This window comes from Heptranchias perlo, chromosome 1 (assembly GCF_035084215.1).
Source record: "Heptranchias perlo isolate sHepPer1 chromosome 1, sHepPer1.hap1, whole genome shotgun sequence".
NCBI lineage: Eukaryota > Metazoa > Chordata > Chondrichthyes > Hexanchiformes > Hexanchidae > Heptranchias > Heptranchias perlo.
This window is the reverse complement of record NC_090325.1, coordinates 76,350,597-76,365,561: the sequence shown is the minus strand read 5'-3', so window position 1 is coordinate 76,365,561 and position 14,965 is coordinate 76,350,597. Positions and strand designations below refer to the sequence as shown.

The window sequence follows — 14,965 nt, the reverse complement described above, 5'->3', positions numbered from 1 at the left end:
TTTGTTTTAGTATTTTTATTTCTACTTCCTTTTCCACCTGAGCCACCACCCCCCCCCCCCCCCCCATTTACTAGTTTAAAGTCCTGTGACCGCCCTATTTATTCTTTCCGCTAGGACCCTGGTCAGGTGGAGCCCGTCCCAATGGTACAGTTCCTTCCTGTCCCAGTACCGGTGCCACGTACCTTTGAGGTCCTGTTTTTTAATTTAACTCCTAGCTCCTGGTACTCTCTGAACAGAACCTCTTTCCTATGTTGTTGGTCCCAACAGGGACCATAATGACTGGATCCTCCCCCTCCCTCTCCAATATCCTTTCAAGCCGGTTTGAGATGTCCCTCACCCTGGCACCAGGCAGGCAACATACCATGTGGGACTCTCGATCCTGCGTACAAAGGATGCTATTTGTCACCCTAATTATTGAATCCCCTACAACTACCACATCACACTTCACCTCACCATCCTCCCTTTGGACAGCCTCCTGCTCCACAGTGCCATGGTCAGCATTCAGGCTCTCCTTCCGACAGTCTTTATCCTTATCCTCACAGGTAGCAGGTACATTGTACCTGTTGGATAGGATCAGTTTCTGCGGATCCTCATTCTCTATCTCACCTGGGTTCCCCGTACTCTGTACACTATCGATCACACCAATCCCGTTCTGATCCTGTACCTCTCTACGAGGTGTGACCGAGGTCTGGAGCAAACTGTCCAGATAGTCCTCCCCCTCTCTTATATGTCAGAGTGCTCCAACTCGCACTCCAGCTCAATGACTCTGAGCTGGAGAGATTTGAGGCGGAGACATCTACTGCAGATGAGATCGCTCCCACACGCTGCAATCGAGACACACAACCTGCTCTGCCATATCTTAGTCTATATTTATTTATAAATAATTACTTCTTAGCCGTTTTTGCTTTTTTTATTTAAATTTAACACCTCCTTCCCTCTCTACACCTAATTCCCACTTTCACCTAATTCTCAAGATCCCACTTGGACTTTGCTGACCAGTACTTCTGTTTTTCACAACTTTGTGATCAGAGGAGGTTTCAAGCACAGTGCACGTGGGTCACAATGATACCTTTTCAGTTTATGCAATACTTTTTGTGAGACAGTTCCCCACTTGGCAGAAAATGCTCCTCCTTTGCTGGTCTAATTGACTTTAAATGTAGTCATTACAATCACAAGCCAGCGTCCACTCATAGCTAGAGGTTTAGTGCTACTGCAACATTTCCCACAATGCTCTGGCCATCTGTAACCCCTCCCCCACTTGCACACCAAAGTAGATGGTTGCAGCAGGACAACAGAGGGAGAAAAGTAAGTAAAATACTTTAAATTTAAGCATAGGTAAAATTGGCAAAAAAAAGGTGGAATCGATAGAACAAAATAAATTAAGCATAACTAAAAAATAGCCTAGGCACAATGTGAAGACTGGTCATTGCGCTGAGGTACCAGAGGGCCTCTGATTCTTGTGGAACTGTACCCAGCATGAATCCACTACCTTCTGAAGAGATGGGGAGGGAGGGAACTTATTTGTACTTTACTTATTTGTAACTTTGGTTATTTGGTTCAGTTGAGGTGGAGAGGTTCCCTTCCACTAGTTTTCCTGTTGGGTGATCAAGAAATGTACTTGATGAAATCCTCAGAGATGTCTGCAGTGTGGTTGATTTTGCTCAAAGGTAATAATCTCTGGATTATCACCTGAGCCACGCGCAAATTGGCATAGGGACAAACAGATTAGATGGTTAAATGCATGGCTGAAAGAGTAGTGTGGGAAGCAGGAGTTTCAATTCATGGGGCGCTGGCACCAGTACTGGGGAAGGAGGGTGCTGTTCCATTGGGACGGGCTCCACTTAAACCAGGCTGGGACTATTGTTCTGGTGAATCGAATAACTAGGGGGGTAAATAGGTCTTTAAGCTAATAAGGGAGGGGGGTTCAGGTAAGGGTAAATTTTATAAGTCTAAAGAGAAAAGTCAAGACTGTAGAGCAGAGTAGCAATTTGGGTAAAAACAAGCAGAGTGTGTCAGGAAGGAAAGAGAGTTTAACAAAGGTAATAGGGCATTAGTGACTAAGGTCACATCAGGGAAAAATAGTAAAAAGTTAAAATTAAAGGTGCCATATTTGAATGCACAATGCATTTATAACAAGATAGATGAATTAATGGCACAAATAGAGATAACTGGGTTTGATCTAGTAGCCATTACTGAGATGTGATTGCAAGTTGATCAAGGTTGGGAATTAAATATTCCAGGATACTTGAATTTTAGAAAAGATAGGCAAAATGGAAGAGAGGGGAGGGGGTGTTAGGGGTAGCCCTGATAATAAAGGATGAGATGAAGGCAGTAGTGAGAAAGGATCTTAGCTCAGAAAATCAGGATGTAGAATCACTATGGGTGGAGCTAAGAAATAACAAGGGGCAGAAAACACCGGTGGGAGTAGTTTATAGGCCCCCTAACAGCAGTTATAGTGTTGGACAGAGTATAAATCAGAAAATTAGAGGAGCATTTTACAAAGATAATGCAATAATCGCAGGGGACTTTGATCTTCATATATACTGGGCAAATCAAATTGGCAAAAGTAGTTTGGAAGACGAGTTCATGGAATGCATTCGAGACAGTTTTCTAGAACAATATGTTGAGGAACCAACTAGGGAACAGGCTATTTCAGATCTAGTATTGTGTAACGAGACAGGGTTCATTACTAATCTTATAGTTAAGGATCCTCTGCGGAAAAAAGTGATCATAATATGATAGAATTTCATATTGAGTTTGAGAGTGGTGTAGTTAAGTCTGAAACTACGGTCTTAAATTTAACAAGGCCAATTACATAGCAAGCAGGGCGAGTTGGCTATGGTAGATTGGGAAATCAGATTAAATGATATGACAGTAGATAAGTAATGGTGAACATTTAAAGAAATAATTCATAATTCTCAACGAATATACGTTCCCTTGAGGAATAAAATCTCCACGGAGAAAAATGATCCAACTGTGGCTAACTAGAGAAGTTAAGGATAGTATTAGATTAAAAGAAGAGGCTTGCAATGTTGCCTAAAATAGTAGTAAGCCTGCAGATTGGGAGGGTTTTAGAAATCAGCAACGGATGACCAAGAAATTGATAAAGAGGGAGAACATTGAATATGAGAGTAAACTAGCAAGAAATATAAAAACAGAATATTAGAGTTTCTATAAGTATGTGAAAAGGAAGAGAGTAGCAAAAATAAATTGGGTCCCTCAGAGACCAGAGAAATTATAATAGAGAATAAGGAAATGGCAGAGACGTTAAACAAATATTTTGTGTCTGTCTTCACAGTAGAAGACACAAAAAACATACCTGAAATAGTGGGGAACCAAGGGTCCAGAGAAAGTGAGGAACTTAAAGCAATTAAGATTAGTACAGACGAAGTACTGGAGAAATTAATGGGACTAAAAGCTGACAAATCCCCTGGACCTAATGGCCTACATCCTAGAATTTTAAAAGAGGTGGCTGCAGCGATAATGGATGCATTGGTTTTGATCTTCCAAAATTCTCTAGATTCTAGAATGGTGCCCGTGGATTGGAAGGTAGCAAATGTAACCCCGCTATTCAAGAAAGGAGGGAGAGAGAAAACAGGGAACTATAGGCCAGTTAGCCTGACGTCAGTAGTAGGGAAATTGCTGGAGTCCATTATTAACAAAGTGGTAACAGGACATTTAGAAAATCATAATATGATTAGGCAGAGTCAACACGGTTTTATGAAACGGAAATCGTGTTTGACAAATCTATTAGAGTTTTTTGAGGATGTAACTAGCAGGGTAGATAAGGGGAACCAGTGGATGTAGCATACTTGGATTTTCAAAAGGCATTTGATAAGGATGTTACACAAGATTAGGGCTAATGGGATTGGGGGTAACATATTAGCATGCATTGAGAATTGATTAACGGACAGAAAACAGAGGAGGAATAAAGGGTCATTTTCGGGTTGGCAGATTGTAACTAGTGGGGTGCTGCAGTGATCAGTGCTTGGGTCTCAGCTGTTTACAATATATATCAATGACTTAGATGAGTGTAATGTATCCAAGTTTGCTGACAATACAAAGCTAGGTGGGAAAGTAAGCTGTGAGGAGGGCGCAAAGAGGCTGCAAAGGGATATAGACAGATTAAGTGAGTGAATGGGTGAAAAGGTGGCAGATGGAGTATAATGTGGGGAAATGTGAAATTATCCACTTTGGTGGGAAGAATAGAAAAGCAGAATATTTTTTATAAGGTGACAGACTAGTAAATGTTGGTATTTAGAGGGATTTGGGGTCCTTGTACACGAATCATAGAAAGTTAACACGCAGGTACAGCAAACAATTAGGAAGGCAAATGGTATGTTAGCCTTTATTGCGAGGGGGTTGGAGTATAAGAGTAAGGCAGTCTTGCTACAATTATATAGGGCTCTGGTGAGACCGCACCGGGAGTACTGTGTACAGTTTTAGTCTCCTTATCTAAGGAAGGATATATTTGCCTTAGAGGGGGTGCTATGAAGGTTCACTAGATTGATTCCTGGGATGAGAGGGTTGTCCTATGAGGCGAGATTGAGTAGAATGGGCCTATACTCTCTGGAGTTTAAAAGAATGAGAGGTGATCTCATTGAAATGTATAACATTCTTAGAGGGCTTAACAGGGTTGATGCTGATAGGCTGTTTCCCCTAGCTGGAGAGTCTAGAACTAAATAAGAACATAAGAAATAGGAGCAGGAGTAGGCCAATCGGCCCCTCGAGCCTGCTCCGCCATTCAATAAGATCATGGCTGATCTGATCCTAACCTCAAATCTAAATTCATGTCCAATTTCCTGCCCGCTCCCCGTAACCCCTAATTCCCTTTACTTCTAGGAAACTGTCTATTTCTGTTTTAAATTTATTTAATGATGTAGCTTCCACAGCTTCCTGGGGCAGCAAATTCCACAGACCTACTACCCTCTGAGTGAAGAAGTTTCTCCTCATCTCAATTTTGAAAGAGCAGCCCCTTATTCTAAGATTATGCCCCCTAGTTCTAGTTTCACCGAGGTCATACTCTCAAGATAAGAGGTCAGCCATTTCGGACCGAGATGAAGAAAAATTTCTTCACTCTACCCCAGAGGGTTGTGGATGCTCAGTCGTTGAGTAGATCGATAGATATTTTGACTGTTAAGGGAATCAAGGGATATGGGGATAGGGCGGGAAAGTGGAGTTGAGGTAGAAGATCAGCCATGATCTAAGTGAATGGCGGAGCAGGCTTGAGGGCCTACTCCCGCTCCTATTTCTCATGTTCTTATGCTGACCTGGCTGAAGATGGTACTCAAATTAACAATCAGAAGAAGTACTACAAAAAGAGTACAATCAAACTTATATTTGTACATTTGGTTTGCAAAATTAAGAGTGTGTAATTTTATTGCTTTTAAATGAACATAATCTGTTTCTAAATTATATTTTGTTTTAAACTTGATAGGTATCAGCCAGATTCAGCCTATACAAAACAAACATGCTCTTCAGAAAGAGAGAACCTCACAACTGAGGAAGATGGTGAATTAGATGGAAATGTATCAGACTCCCATGTGGCCATGCTCAAAAATCAAGACTTCAACTGTTCATCATTGCTGAATCCCTCCATGATCCCAACAGAACAAACATCAACTGTAGTTTATGGCTGTGTTGGGTTTATAGGTAAACATTTTTGATTATGAACTGTTGTTATTTCTATACTGTGGAGTCCAGGAAACATAGCGCTAATTTTGTGTCACTGTTTTGTTAAAATGATGGAGATTTTAAACCGTTTTGAATCAAGGCAAGCTTAAAAAACAGACCATTCAAATTTTTGAAATCTAAGGAATTGAAGTTTCGCCCTGGACCTGGGTGCAATTGCTAGTGTGCGGAGAGTGGAAAATAGGGCATAACCCAGTTCCATTGCAATTCCACTTTGTAGAGAGGAACCTGGGAAATTGTTGTGAGGGAGCAGGACGTATTTTTCACTGTCTCCCTCAGTCCCCTCCCCCCTACCCTTCCCATGTCGAAAGGTTGGCTGCGGAGGGGGGTTCCTAGGTTTCCTCGATAGGCTCAACGGAACGCGTGTCTGCTGAGAGTGAGTATATGTTCCATTATGGACCTCAAAAGGCCCCAAAGTGCTTCAGGGAAAAGTTAATCAATCCCAGAGGGGCAAAAGTACTTTTGGAGGCCTGCCCTAGTGCACCTTTGGGAGAGAAGAAAAACTTACCAAATATCTGCTATGCCCGATAGAGGCCACCAGAATATCTTAACCTCCTCTCCGTGGGATGAAGTCCCAGGAGAACTGGGGTCTCCTCTATTTTCCAGACCCCTCCAGCAATTAACTAAAGATGTGCCCAGGGCCAAGGTGGAATTTCGGGCCCTTAGAGGTTAAGAGTTTGAATCATTCTTTTTTAACTTGGGCTTGATTCACACAGGTTTAAAACCTCTGTCAGGGCACTGTATCAATTTTCCAATACTCCTTCGGGCAGGTATCGTTGATGCATCCGTACAGATTTGAGCCATCCCCAGGAAATGGGTTGTATCTACATCTTTGCGAATAAGTGTACTTAAGGCCCACTCTATCACACTTCCACAGGAAAAGCAGGCCAGTCAGAATTTTGGGTGTAACTTCATGTGTCCATTTAAATCAGAAATTCAAGTCTCCAAGAAGGGCGTTCCATGCATATTTGTGTCCAGCTGGTTGACTGGAGAAAGCTAGTTTGAGGCAAGTAACTGTGATAGGAACCAGAGAATATTGCATGTAATGATATATGCAGCTCCAAAAAAAATTCTTTGCAAAAGAAGTGTTTTACCTTCAGTACTACAGTTAGTTAACTGCAGTGGTTAGATTTTATGTTGCTGAAACAACTTACTGGTTTAATTACTGTTCATTTCCTATCTCTACAAACTAAAGCTGATCTCAGTAAAATTAAAAGCCTAAATTTTCCAATTACACACCAGTAGTGAGCAACCTTGCCTAGTGCATATTGGAAAATTGCTGGCCTGCTTTTCCAATATGTGCTGGCAGTGGCGAGGTTGCTCACCTCTAAAGCATACTCAGAAAATTTACCCCATAATCTAAAGAATTCTTGCTTAAAATATTTTTATCTTCAATAATTTAAATTATCTGTCTGCTAAGGCTTTCAACTTTTTTTTGGAAAAGATGTTTATATATTATGCTTAATCTCTGACTGCATATGCTAAATAAATAAATTCTCTGATGACTAAAATTAGTTCTGAATTTTAAGACCATAATTGGAACAACTATGTCTACTATCTTGAGTTATCAAGCTGACCTACCAGTGGAAGCATTTTGTATTATTATTCTGCCTCCTCCCCAATACAATATCCTATTATTTTTAGTTAAGACTATGTAATCTGCTTGAGTGACTCGTATGTTTCTGGTAAAGATTTTTGTATTGAAGGACATATGCCAAGTTATTCAGTGGTAAACAAAGAACAACAGGAAAGTAATATTTTGGGGGTGATGATTCCAAATCCCAAACTATCAGCCGAAGGAAATGAAGCAACATAACCATCTAAAAACACCCTCAAAATCCATTCCATGCACAGATACTCTTTGTGTAAAGAAGTTGTTCCGGATATCATACTGAATTTTCCTTTTATTACTTTGAATTTGTGGCTCCTTGTCCTACTTTTTGAATTTAATTTTTCAGATTTTGTTTTTCCTTACTATTTGCTATCTTTATACCTCTACAAGAACACCTCTCAGATGCCTTCTTTCAAGGATGAAAAGGCCAAGTTACTTCAGTCTTTCCTCATAACTCAGTCCTTGGACACTGGGGATCAGCCTCAAGGCTCTTCTCTGCATTGTTTCCAATGCTTCAATGCATTTCTTGTTCATCGGTGACCAGAACTGGACACAATACTCAAGGTGTGGTCTGATCAGAACGCTCGGCAATTTGATCGTGACTTCCTCTGACTTTATTCTACTATGATGTGGCGATGCCGGTGATGGACTGGGGTTGACAATTGTAAACAATTTTACAACACCAAGTTATAGTCCAGCAATTTTATTTTAAATTCACAAGCTTTCGGAGGCTACCTCCTTCCTCAGGTGATTTCCACATCGTTCACCTGAGGAAGGAGGTAGCCTCCGAAAGCTTGTGAATTTAAAATAAAATTGCTGGACTATAACTTGGTGTTGTAAAATTGTTTACAATTATTCTACTATATTGGCTCTGTGGTTCAACATTCTATTGGCTTTGTTGTACCTGCAAGTGTACCTCACTCATTATGTACACACCCATTTTTAATCCATTACCAACATTTATTTGCTTTGGGAATCCTTTCAGGCCACGTCAATAAAATCTTGCATTGAAATAGCAACCATAACATGGAAAACTTCCCAACACACATTGGGGAGGGGGGGGTTGAATAAATAAAATAGATAAAAGAACTGGGCTTGGCCATTATGGGAGAGTTAGGAGAGATGACTGAAAGTTTGGCTGAAAATATGGGTTTTAAGAAGGTTTTCATCCATGGAGAGGCAAAGAGAAGGAGAATTCACAAACGGCCAGAGGCAGAGTACCAAAGGATGCGGGAGGAGATACAACGCCGGAGGAGGTTGCAGAGATAAAGTGGAATGAGGCTGTGGAGGGATTTGAAGATGAAGATGAGGATTTTAAATTCAGTGCATTGGACAGGGAGTTAACTTGGTCAATGAGGAGGGGCGATAGGCAAGCAGGACTTAATGCAGGTCAGGATACGGGTGGTTGAGCTTTGGGCAAGTTGGAGTTTATGGAGGATGGGAAGCTGTCAAGAAGGACATTAGAGAAATAGAGCCTAAAGGTGACATAAGTGTGGATTTCAGGAGTGGTGGGGTGAGGTTGTGGTGCAGGCGGGCATTGTTGCGGAGACTGAAGTAAGTGGTTTTGGTGATAGTAGGATATAGGATTTGAAGCTCAGCTCTTGGTCAAACAGGACACCAAGGTTTTGCACAGTTTGATTCAGCCTGAACAAGTGGACTGGTAGCGACATAAGATTATGGCAGGGGCCGAAAACCATAACCTCAGTCTTCCTGAGTTGGAGGAAATGTTGACTCATCCAAAATTGATGCCAGACATCTGATGGCACAGAGCTGGTGGTGAGATCGAGAGAGGTGGTGCAGAGGTAGAGCTGGGTATATTTTTGACGTTGATCCTGTGCCTGCAGATGAGGTCAGTGAGAGGTAGCATACAGATGAGGGAGAAGAGGGGGCCAACAATAGATTGTTGTGAGACTCAATAGATAACTGCTGAGGCAAAAAGAGAAGCCATTGTCGAAATTGTACTGGCTGATTCAGTCAAGAAGGAGTGGAGCCATATGAGGACAGTTCCACAGAGCTGGACATTGGATGAGAGGCGATGAGAGAAAGTGATCTGATTCACCGTATCAGATGCTGCAGAAAAGTCAAGATGAACAAGGAGAGACAATGCATCTTAGTCACAGTCACATAAGATTTCATTTGTGACTTTGGCTAGGTGGTCACGGTGCTCTGAGCAGGGTGGAAGTCAAACTGAAGTGATTCAAATAGAGAGTTTTTGGAGAGATGACCATAAAACTGGGAGGCGATGACACATCCAAGCACTCTAGAAGAGGAAAGGCAGATAGAGATGGGAGCCAGTAATTGGAGAAAATGGATGGGTTGAGGGTGAGCTTTTTGAGGAGGGGTTGATGATGGCAATTTTGATGGGAGGGAATGGTGCGTGAGCAAAGGGAGCCACAAACAATGGTGGCAAATATGGGGGCCAGAAGGAGTAATTGAGTGCTTAGGAGTTGAATGGAGAGAATGCCAAAGGAGCAGGAGTTGTGTCTCATGAAGAGAGGAAGTTGAAGAGGACAGTGGGGAGATGGGGGAGAAACTCCGGAGTGACTGGGGATTGGAGGTAGAGTGGATGGGAGACTGGGTGGTGATCGGGAGCAGGAGGATAGGAAGGAGAGGAGCAGTACAAACTTGGATACACTCGTACTTACAGACCAAAAAATATGTGAGGTTTTCATTAGGGAATTGGAGATGAGGGTGGAGGGGGTGGGAGAAAAAGGGGTTTGAGGAGGCAGTTTAACATGGAGAAAAAGAACCTTGGGTTGATTTTGCCTCCCACAGTGATCCTGGAGTAGTAGGAAGATTGGACTGAGAACAGTGAGAACGGTAATGCTTGACATGATCAAGCCAAATCTGGTGATGAACGACTAGATCCAGCGGGGCCAGAGGAGGGGCAGTGGAAGAGGGATGCGGAGGAGATTAGAGAAGTTAATATTCTGAGTGCGGAGATGGTCACTTGAAATAGGCGGTGCGTGAGACAGTTAGGGCGGGTGTTCTGAGGAGCTACTAACTGGTGCCACAATGGGTGATCGATCTCCTTCAGGAACAATTATTTTACTGTAGTGAAGGTTTGGGGTCTTTATAAGGCCTCACAATGACTCACATAGGGTCTGCACTGGCGTGTGTTCTACTGAGGCATTTCAATGTGTAAAGGGAGGAATTTCCCGAGGAAGTCCGGGAAGGGTATTATGGGTTTTGGAACCAAGGCGGGTAGATGGAGTTAAGATACAGATCAGCCATGATCTAAATGAACGGCGGAACAGGCTTGAGGGGCTAATTCGCTTACTCCTGTTCCTATGTTCTTAACTCCCCCTGATATGCCCTCTTGACATAGGGGGCACAGGCAGAAGATCCACCCACATCCCCCAATCGGAATTTAAGGGTCCAGTCCAAATGGAGTGGGAACTCGGCAGAGCCAGGATCTAGCCCATATTCGGGGTCCCTCCCTGCCTAGCGTAAATGCGACATACACCCTTTCCAGCCCCGGGAATTTCGGGACCATAGTTTGATCCCGAATTCCTCTGATTTTATTCTACGTTTTGGCTATATAGTTCAACATTTTGTTGGCTTTGTTGGTTGCTGCACTGCATTGGTTGGAGATGTTGAGTGTCAAGTCTACAAACATTCTTGGGTCTCTTTCAACTACATCCTTAGCTATTTCAGTACAATTCATGGAGTACATGTGTTGCTCATTTATCCTTCCTATGTGCATTCATTTTTGTCTGTCACTTTTTCTACACAGCCTCTAACACAGCCTTGACAAAACCTAGCAATCATTTCAAATCCATTTTAAACCTTTATAAAGGCTGAAACAATATTTGCCACAATATGTAGCCATTTACCTGTAAGTGAGCACATTCCTTTAAATTTGAGTACCAACCAGATTTTTCATTTGCCCGATTAGGCTCACTGGAAGCTTATGCTAACTACAAATGACCTGAACCCACTAAATTGCACGCTGTCAGCGCAATATGCTTTGGACTAGCTTTGCCCTGAAAACCACACATTGCAGGCACAAATTTTGTAGGCAGCACAAAATCAGAACTTAGAAGTCTGAGGCCATCATGCTGAAGCTGTTTAAAGCTAAGTCCAGGCGACACTTTGGGTTCTCTGTTCAGTTCTGGTTGCCAAATCACAAGGGAAACATCAAAGAACCTAGAAGTTGTGGAGAGAAGAATCACAAGACTGATTTTTTTTTTGGCATCAGAGGATTGAGTCATGAGGAAAAATGATAAAATCTTGGATTCTTTGGTCTTGAAGGGAAGCAAAAGAGATGGATGTCATTATAGAGGTATATGATACTAAATGGATTAGAAAAGGTTAATCTGGAGGGCTTTTTCACATTAGGTCATGACCGCAGGACAAGGAGACCTAGCTACAAACTGTTAAAAGGCAAATTCAGTACCGATATTTGGGATTACTCCTTCACACAGAATAATTAATACCTGCCAGGTAACTCAAGATGTAGTTAGATGCTGTGATAGGTAGACCGAACCTCTATGAAAAATGAGCTGAATGGTCTCCTATACTTTGTGAGCAGAAAAAGAATCTGTTGAATCATTCAGTGTAGTGTACTGTCACCATATAATTACTGTAGTAGTTTTGGCAGCTACTACAGCTTTGCGTTGAGTTCAAAAGAAACAATTCACTGAAACATCATGCACAGCAGTTACTGAGGGCTGGATCTGACTAACTTAAGAAAGCTCTTGTGTTGAAATTCCTTTTTCAAGTTCAGATGCAGCATTTCGCCATCATGAAGTACCAAGTCACTGACTGCCCTTGCCATATTTTTGAGAACAGAAATGTCTTAGAGTAAAATGTTTACATTGTCCATTAATGCCATGCATTATGGACAACTTCAAGAGAATCCTTTTCAGAGAATTTACAAACCAAGAACTAACTACTTGGCTGTCACTGAATTTGCAGTCAGTTTTGCCTCTCCTGAGATGCCATTGCCAACACCTTCCACATGCTGAGCCACTGATTTGAGCCAACATTGCTACAGCCCTGACTGTAACAGTAGTGGTTATTGCTGCAATCAACTTCTGTGCTTTGGCTTTTCTAAGCTCCAGGAGGGATTTTTGTGGCACGGTACAATCAAAAGGGTGAAAGATTCATTTCCGCCAAGAAGAGAGAGATAGATATAATTACCAAGATCAGCAGTGGTCCAATATTTTCATGGTATTACTACATTCTTGTATGTGCTTGGAATAGTTGACTACTGCCCCGATATTTGCGTGGCGGGGGGGGTGATTGGGCGTATGAGAACCCGCCCAAAAGTACCTCCCAAACCCGCGACCTCTACCGCCTAGAAGGACAAGGGCAGCAAGCACATGGGAACAACACCACCTGCATGTTCTCCTCCAAGTCACACACCATCCCGACTTGGAAGTATATCGCCGTTCCTTCATCGTCGCTGGGTCAAAATCCTGGAACTCCCTACCTAACAGCACTGTGGGAGAACCTTCACCAGACGGACTGCAGCGGTTCAAGAAGGCGGCTCACCACCACCTCCTCAAGGGTAATTAGGGACGGGCAATAAATGCTGGCCTTGCCAGCGATGCCCACATCCAATGAACGAATAAAAAAAGATGTCTGTTTCCCACGCGATCATGAGTCAATTGGAGCCACTTAACGTGGCTTCCGGGTTTGCCGTCCGAAAGCTGCGCAGCGGGCGGACTGCGTACCTGCATCACAGGCTACCAGCTGGAGGAGCTCTTTTTAAGGGGCAGTCCTCCAATGGCTGCTCCTGGAGCAAACACCCACACACCACAATGGAGCAGCATATGGGCAAGGCTGCTTCAAGATTCAGTGATGCCTCACCCCAGGTGCTACTGGATGGGTTGAGGAGGAGGAGGGATGTGTTTTACTCGGCGGACGGGAGGAAGTGACCTGCCTCTGCCACCAAGAAGGCCTGTCTCGAGGTGGCAGAGGAGGTCACCAGCAGCAGCAACATCTCATGCACCTGGATCCAGTGCAGGAAGCGCTTCAATGACCTAACTAGGTCAGCCAAAGTGAGTACACTTACGATTCTCCTACATTCCGTGTTCCACATCACCGCCCCCACCCCCCAACTCATTCTGCACCGCCAACACTACTCTAGCACATCACTTCTCACACCCACTTAAGGCTTATCTTCAACTTACCTGCACTTCCTCACCTCCCCATTAGTCACCCCACCACTACCAATCCTCATCCAATGTGATGGCTATGTCTCATACTCACGCTCCGATGCATCTCTTTCACGGTCAGCCTCACCCAAGCCAATGCATTCATCGGTTGGCCATGCCACCATCACTCACTCACACGTCTGTACGTTCTCCCCTTATAGGAGAAGAGAGCCCAGAATGCACGGGAGAGGGCGAGGACCGGAGGGGGGCAGCATCAAATCGTCATCCTCACAGACGTGGAGCAGGAGGCGCTGGAGCTTTGCCGACCCCTCGAGTGCCTGTCCGTCGGGGATGCCGAGACTGGCACCCGACAAATGTCTGGTGTCAGAACCTTAACATTCATCACACCACAATATGAATTGATGTTAACATGCCTCGCCATCTTCAGCATCTCAGTATGCTCATCGCAACATGACACCTGTGATCATGCTTAATATTGCCTTCTGTTCGCTTACAGGGCTTTCAGCGACCGCTGTGACGGCAGAGGGCGATTCCTCAGAGGACCTGCCAGCCTCTGAGGGTACACCGTCACATCTTAGTGAGCCATCCACCAGCGCAGATACTCACACCTCACTGGGTCCTAGTCCTCAATTAGTTGGGTTGGCACTTGGTGAGTCACCACATACATGAGAACGAGCAGACACTGGTGGCAGGGACAGCTGTGGAGAGTCCGGGTCATTTGGAGCACTCCTTTCCAGGCTCTGCTCATCTGGACACAGATGCTGAACCCTGGGGGCCATCCTTTAAAAGGAGAATGATCGAGGGACAGCAGCACATTTGCGAGGTACAGGAACAGGTGCCACGTGCACTCTCCACAATAGCGCAGAGGATGGAGGAGTCCAACTCCTGCATGAGTGGAATGGTGGCACAGGTACGGGAGGGAATCTCTGAGATACTGTCATAGGGACGTGAGCAACTCCCTAAGATACTGTCACGGGTATGTCTGCGATGGAGAGAAGGCTAGCCTCCTTTGAGCTTCAAGCATGGCTCACAAATGAGTTCATTCAGGCCCTGACAATGGCCATTCGGACTCACAGTGAACATCATTCTGCCACCTTAAACAGGCAGGCAGATACACTAGCACTGGCCTTACAAGGCTTCACACGTGTCCTCCAAACTATTGTCCAGCAGAGTGTTAGGAGTGATGTGGGCCTGTCCTGGGGAGGGATGATGGCGAAAGGGGACATGGAAGTGGGGACGCCACTCAAAACGCTCTCACGTCTCACCCGTTGCCCCCCTCTCAACCAGTACCCACAATGTTGCCTCCTCTCCAGGTGGCCGAGTCTGCCCCTGCACAGATGCAGGTGGAGCAGTCTTTGGAGGGGCCCTCACAGGCACCAGAACCCAGAGGGCGAAGGCCCAAAGCATCTAATCGGTCAGGGCATGAACAAGAGCAACCTGTCACTTCATCTGCTGCAGCCACAGGGAATGCACCACGTAGAAGTAGTTGGAAGAGAAAGGCGAAGGTTTTGTAAGCACGAAGGAGATGCACAAGGGT

General features: G+C 44.1%; 1 protein-coding gene across 1 annotated transcript in view; it reads left to right on the top strand.

Moving 5' to 3' along the window:
* slc7a2 (solute carrier family 7 member 2) overlaps positions 1-14,965 on the top strand; it is a 182,337-nt gene that overhangs the window by 147,477 nt on the left and 19,895 nt on the right. The window contains exon 9 of the mRNA XM_067986949.1: positions 5,438-5,652. Coding sequence (XP_067843050.1) covers positions 5,438-5,652 — 215 coding nt within the window. The remainder of the gene's footprint in view (positions 1-5,437; positions 5,653-14,965) is intronic.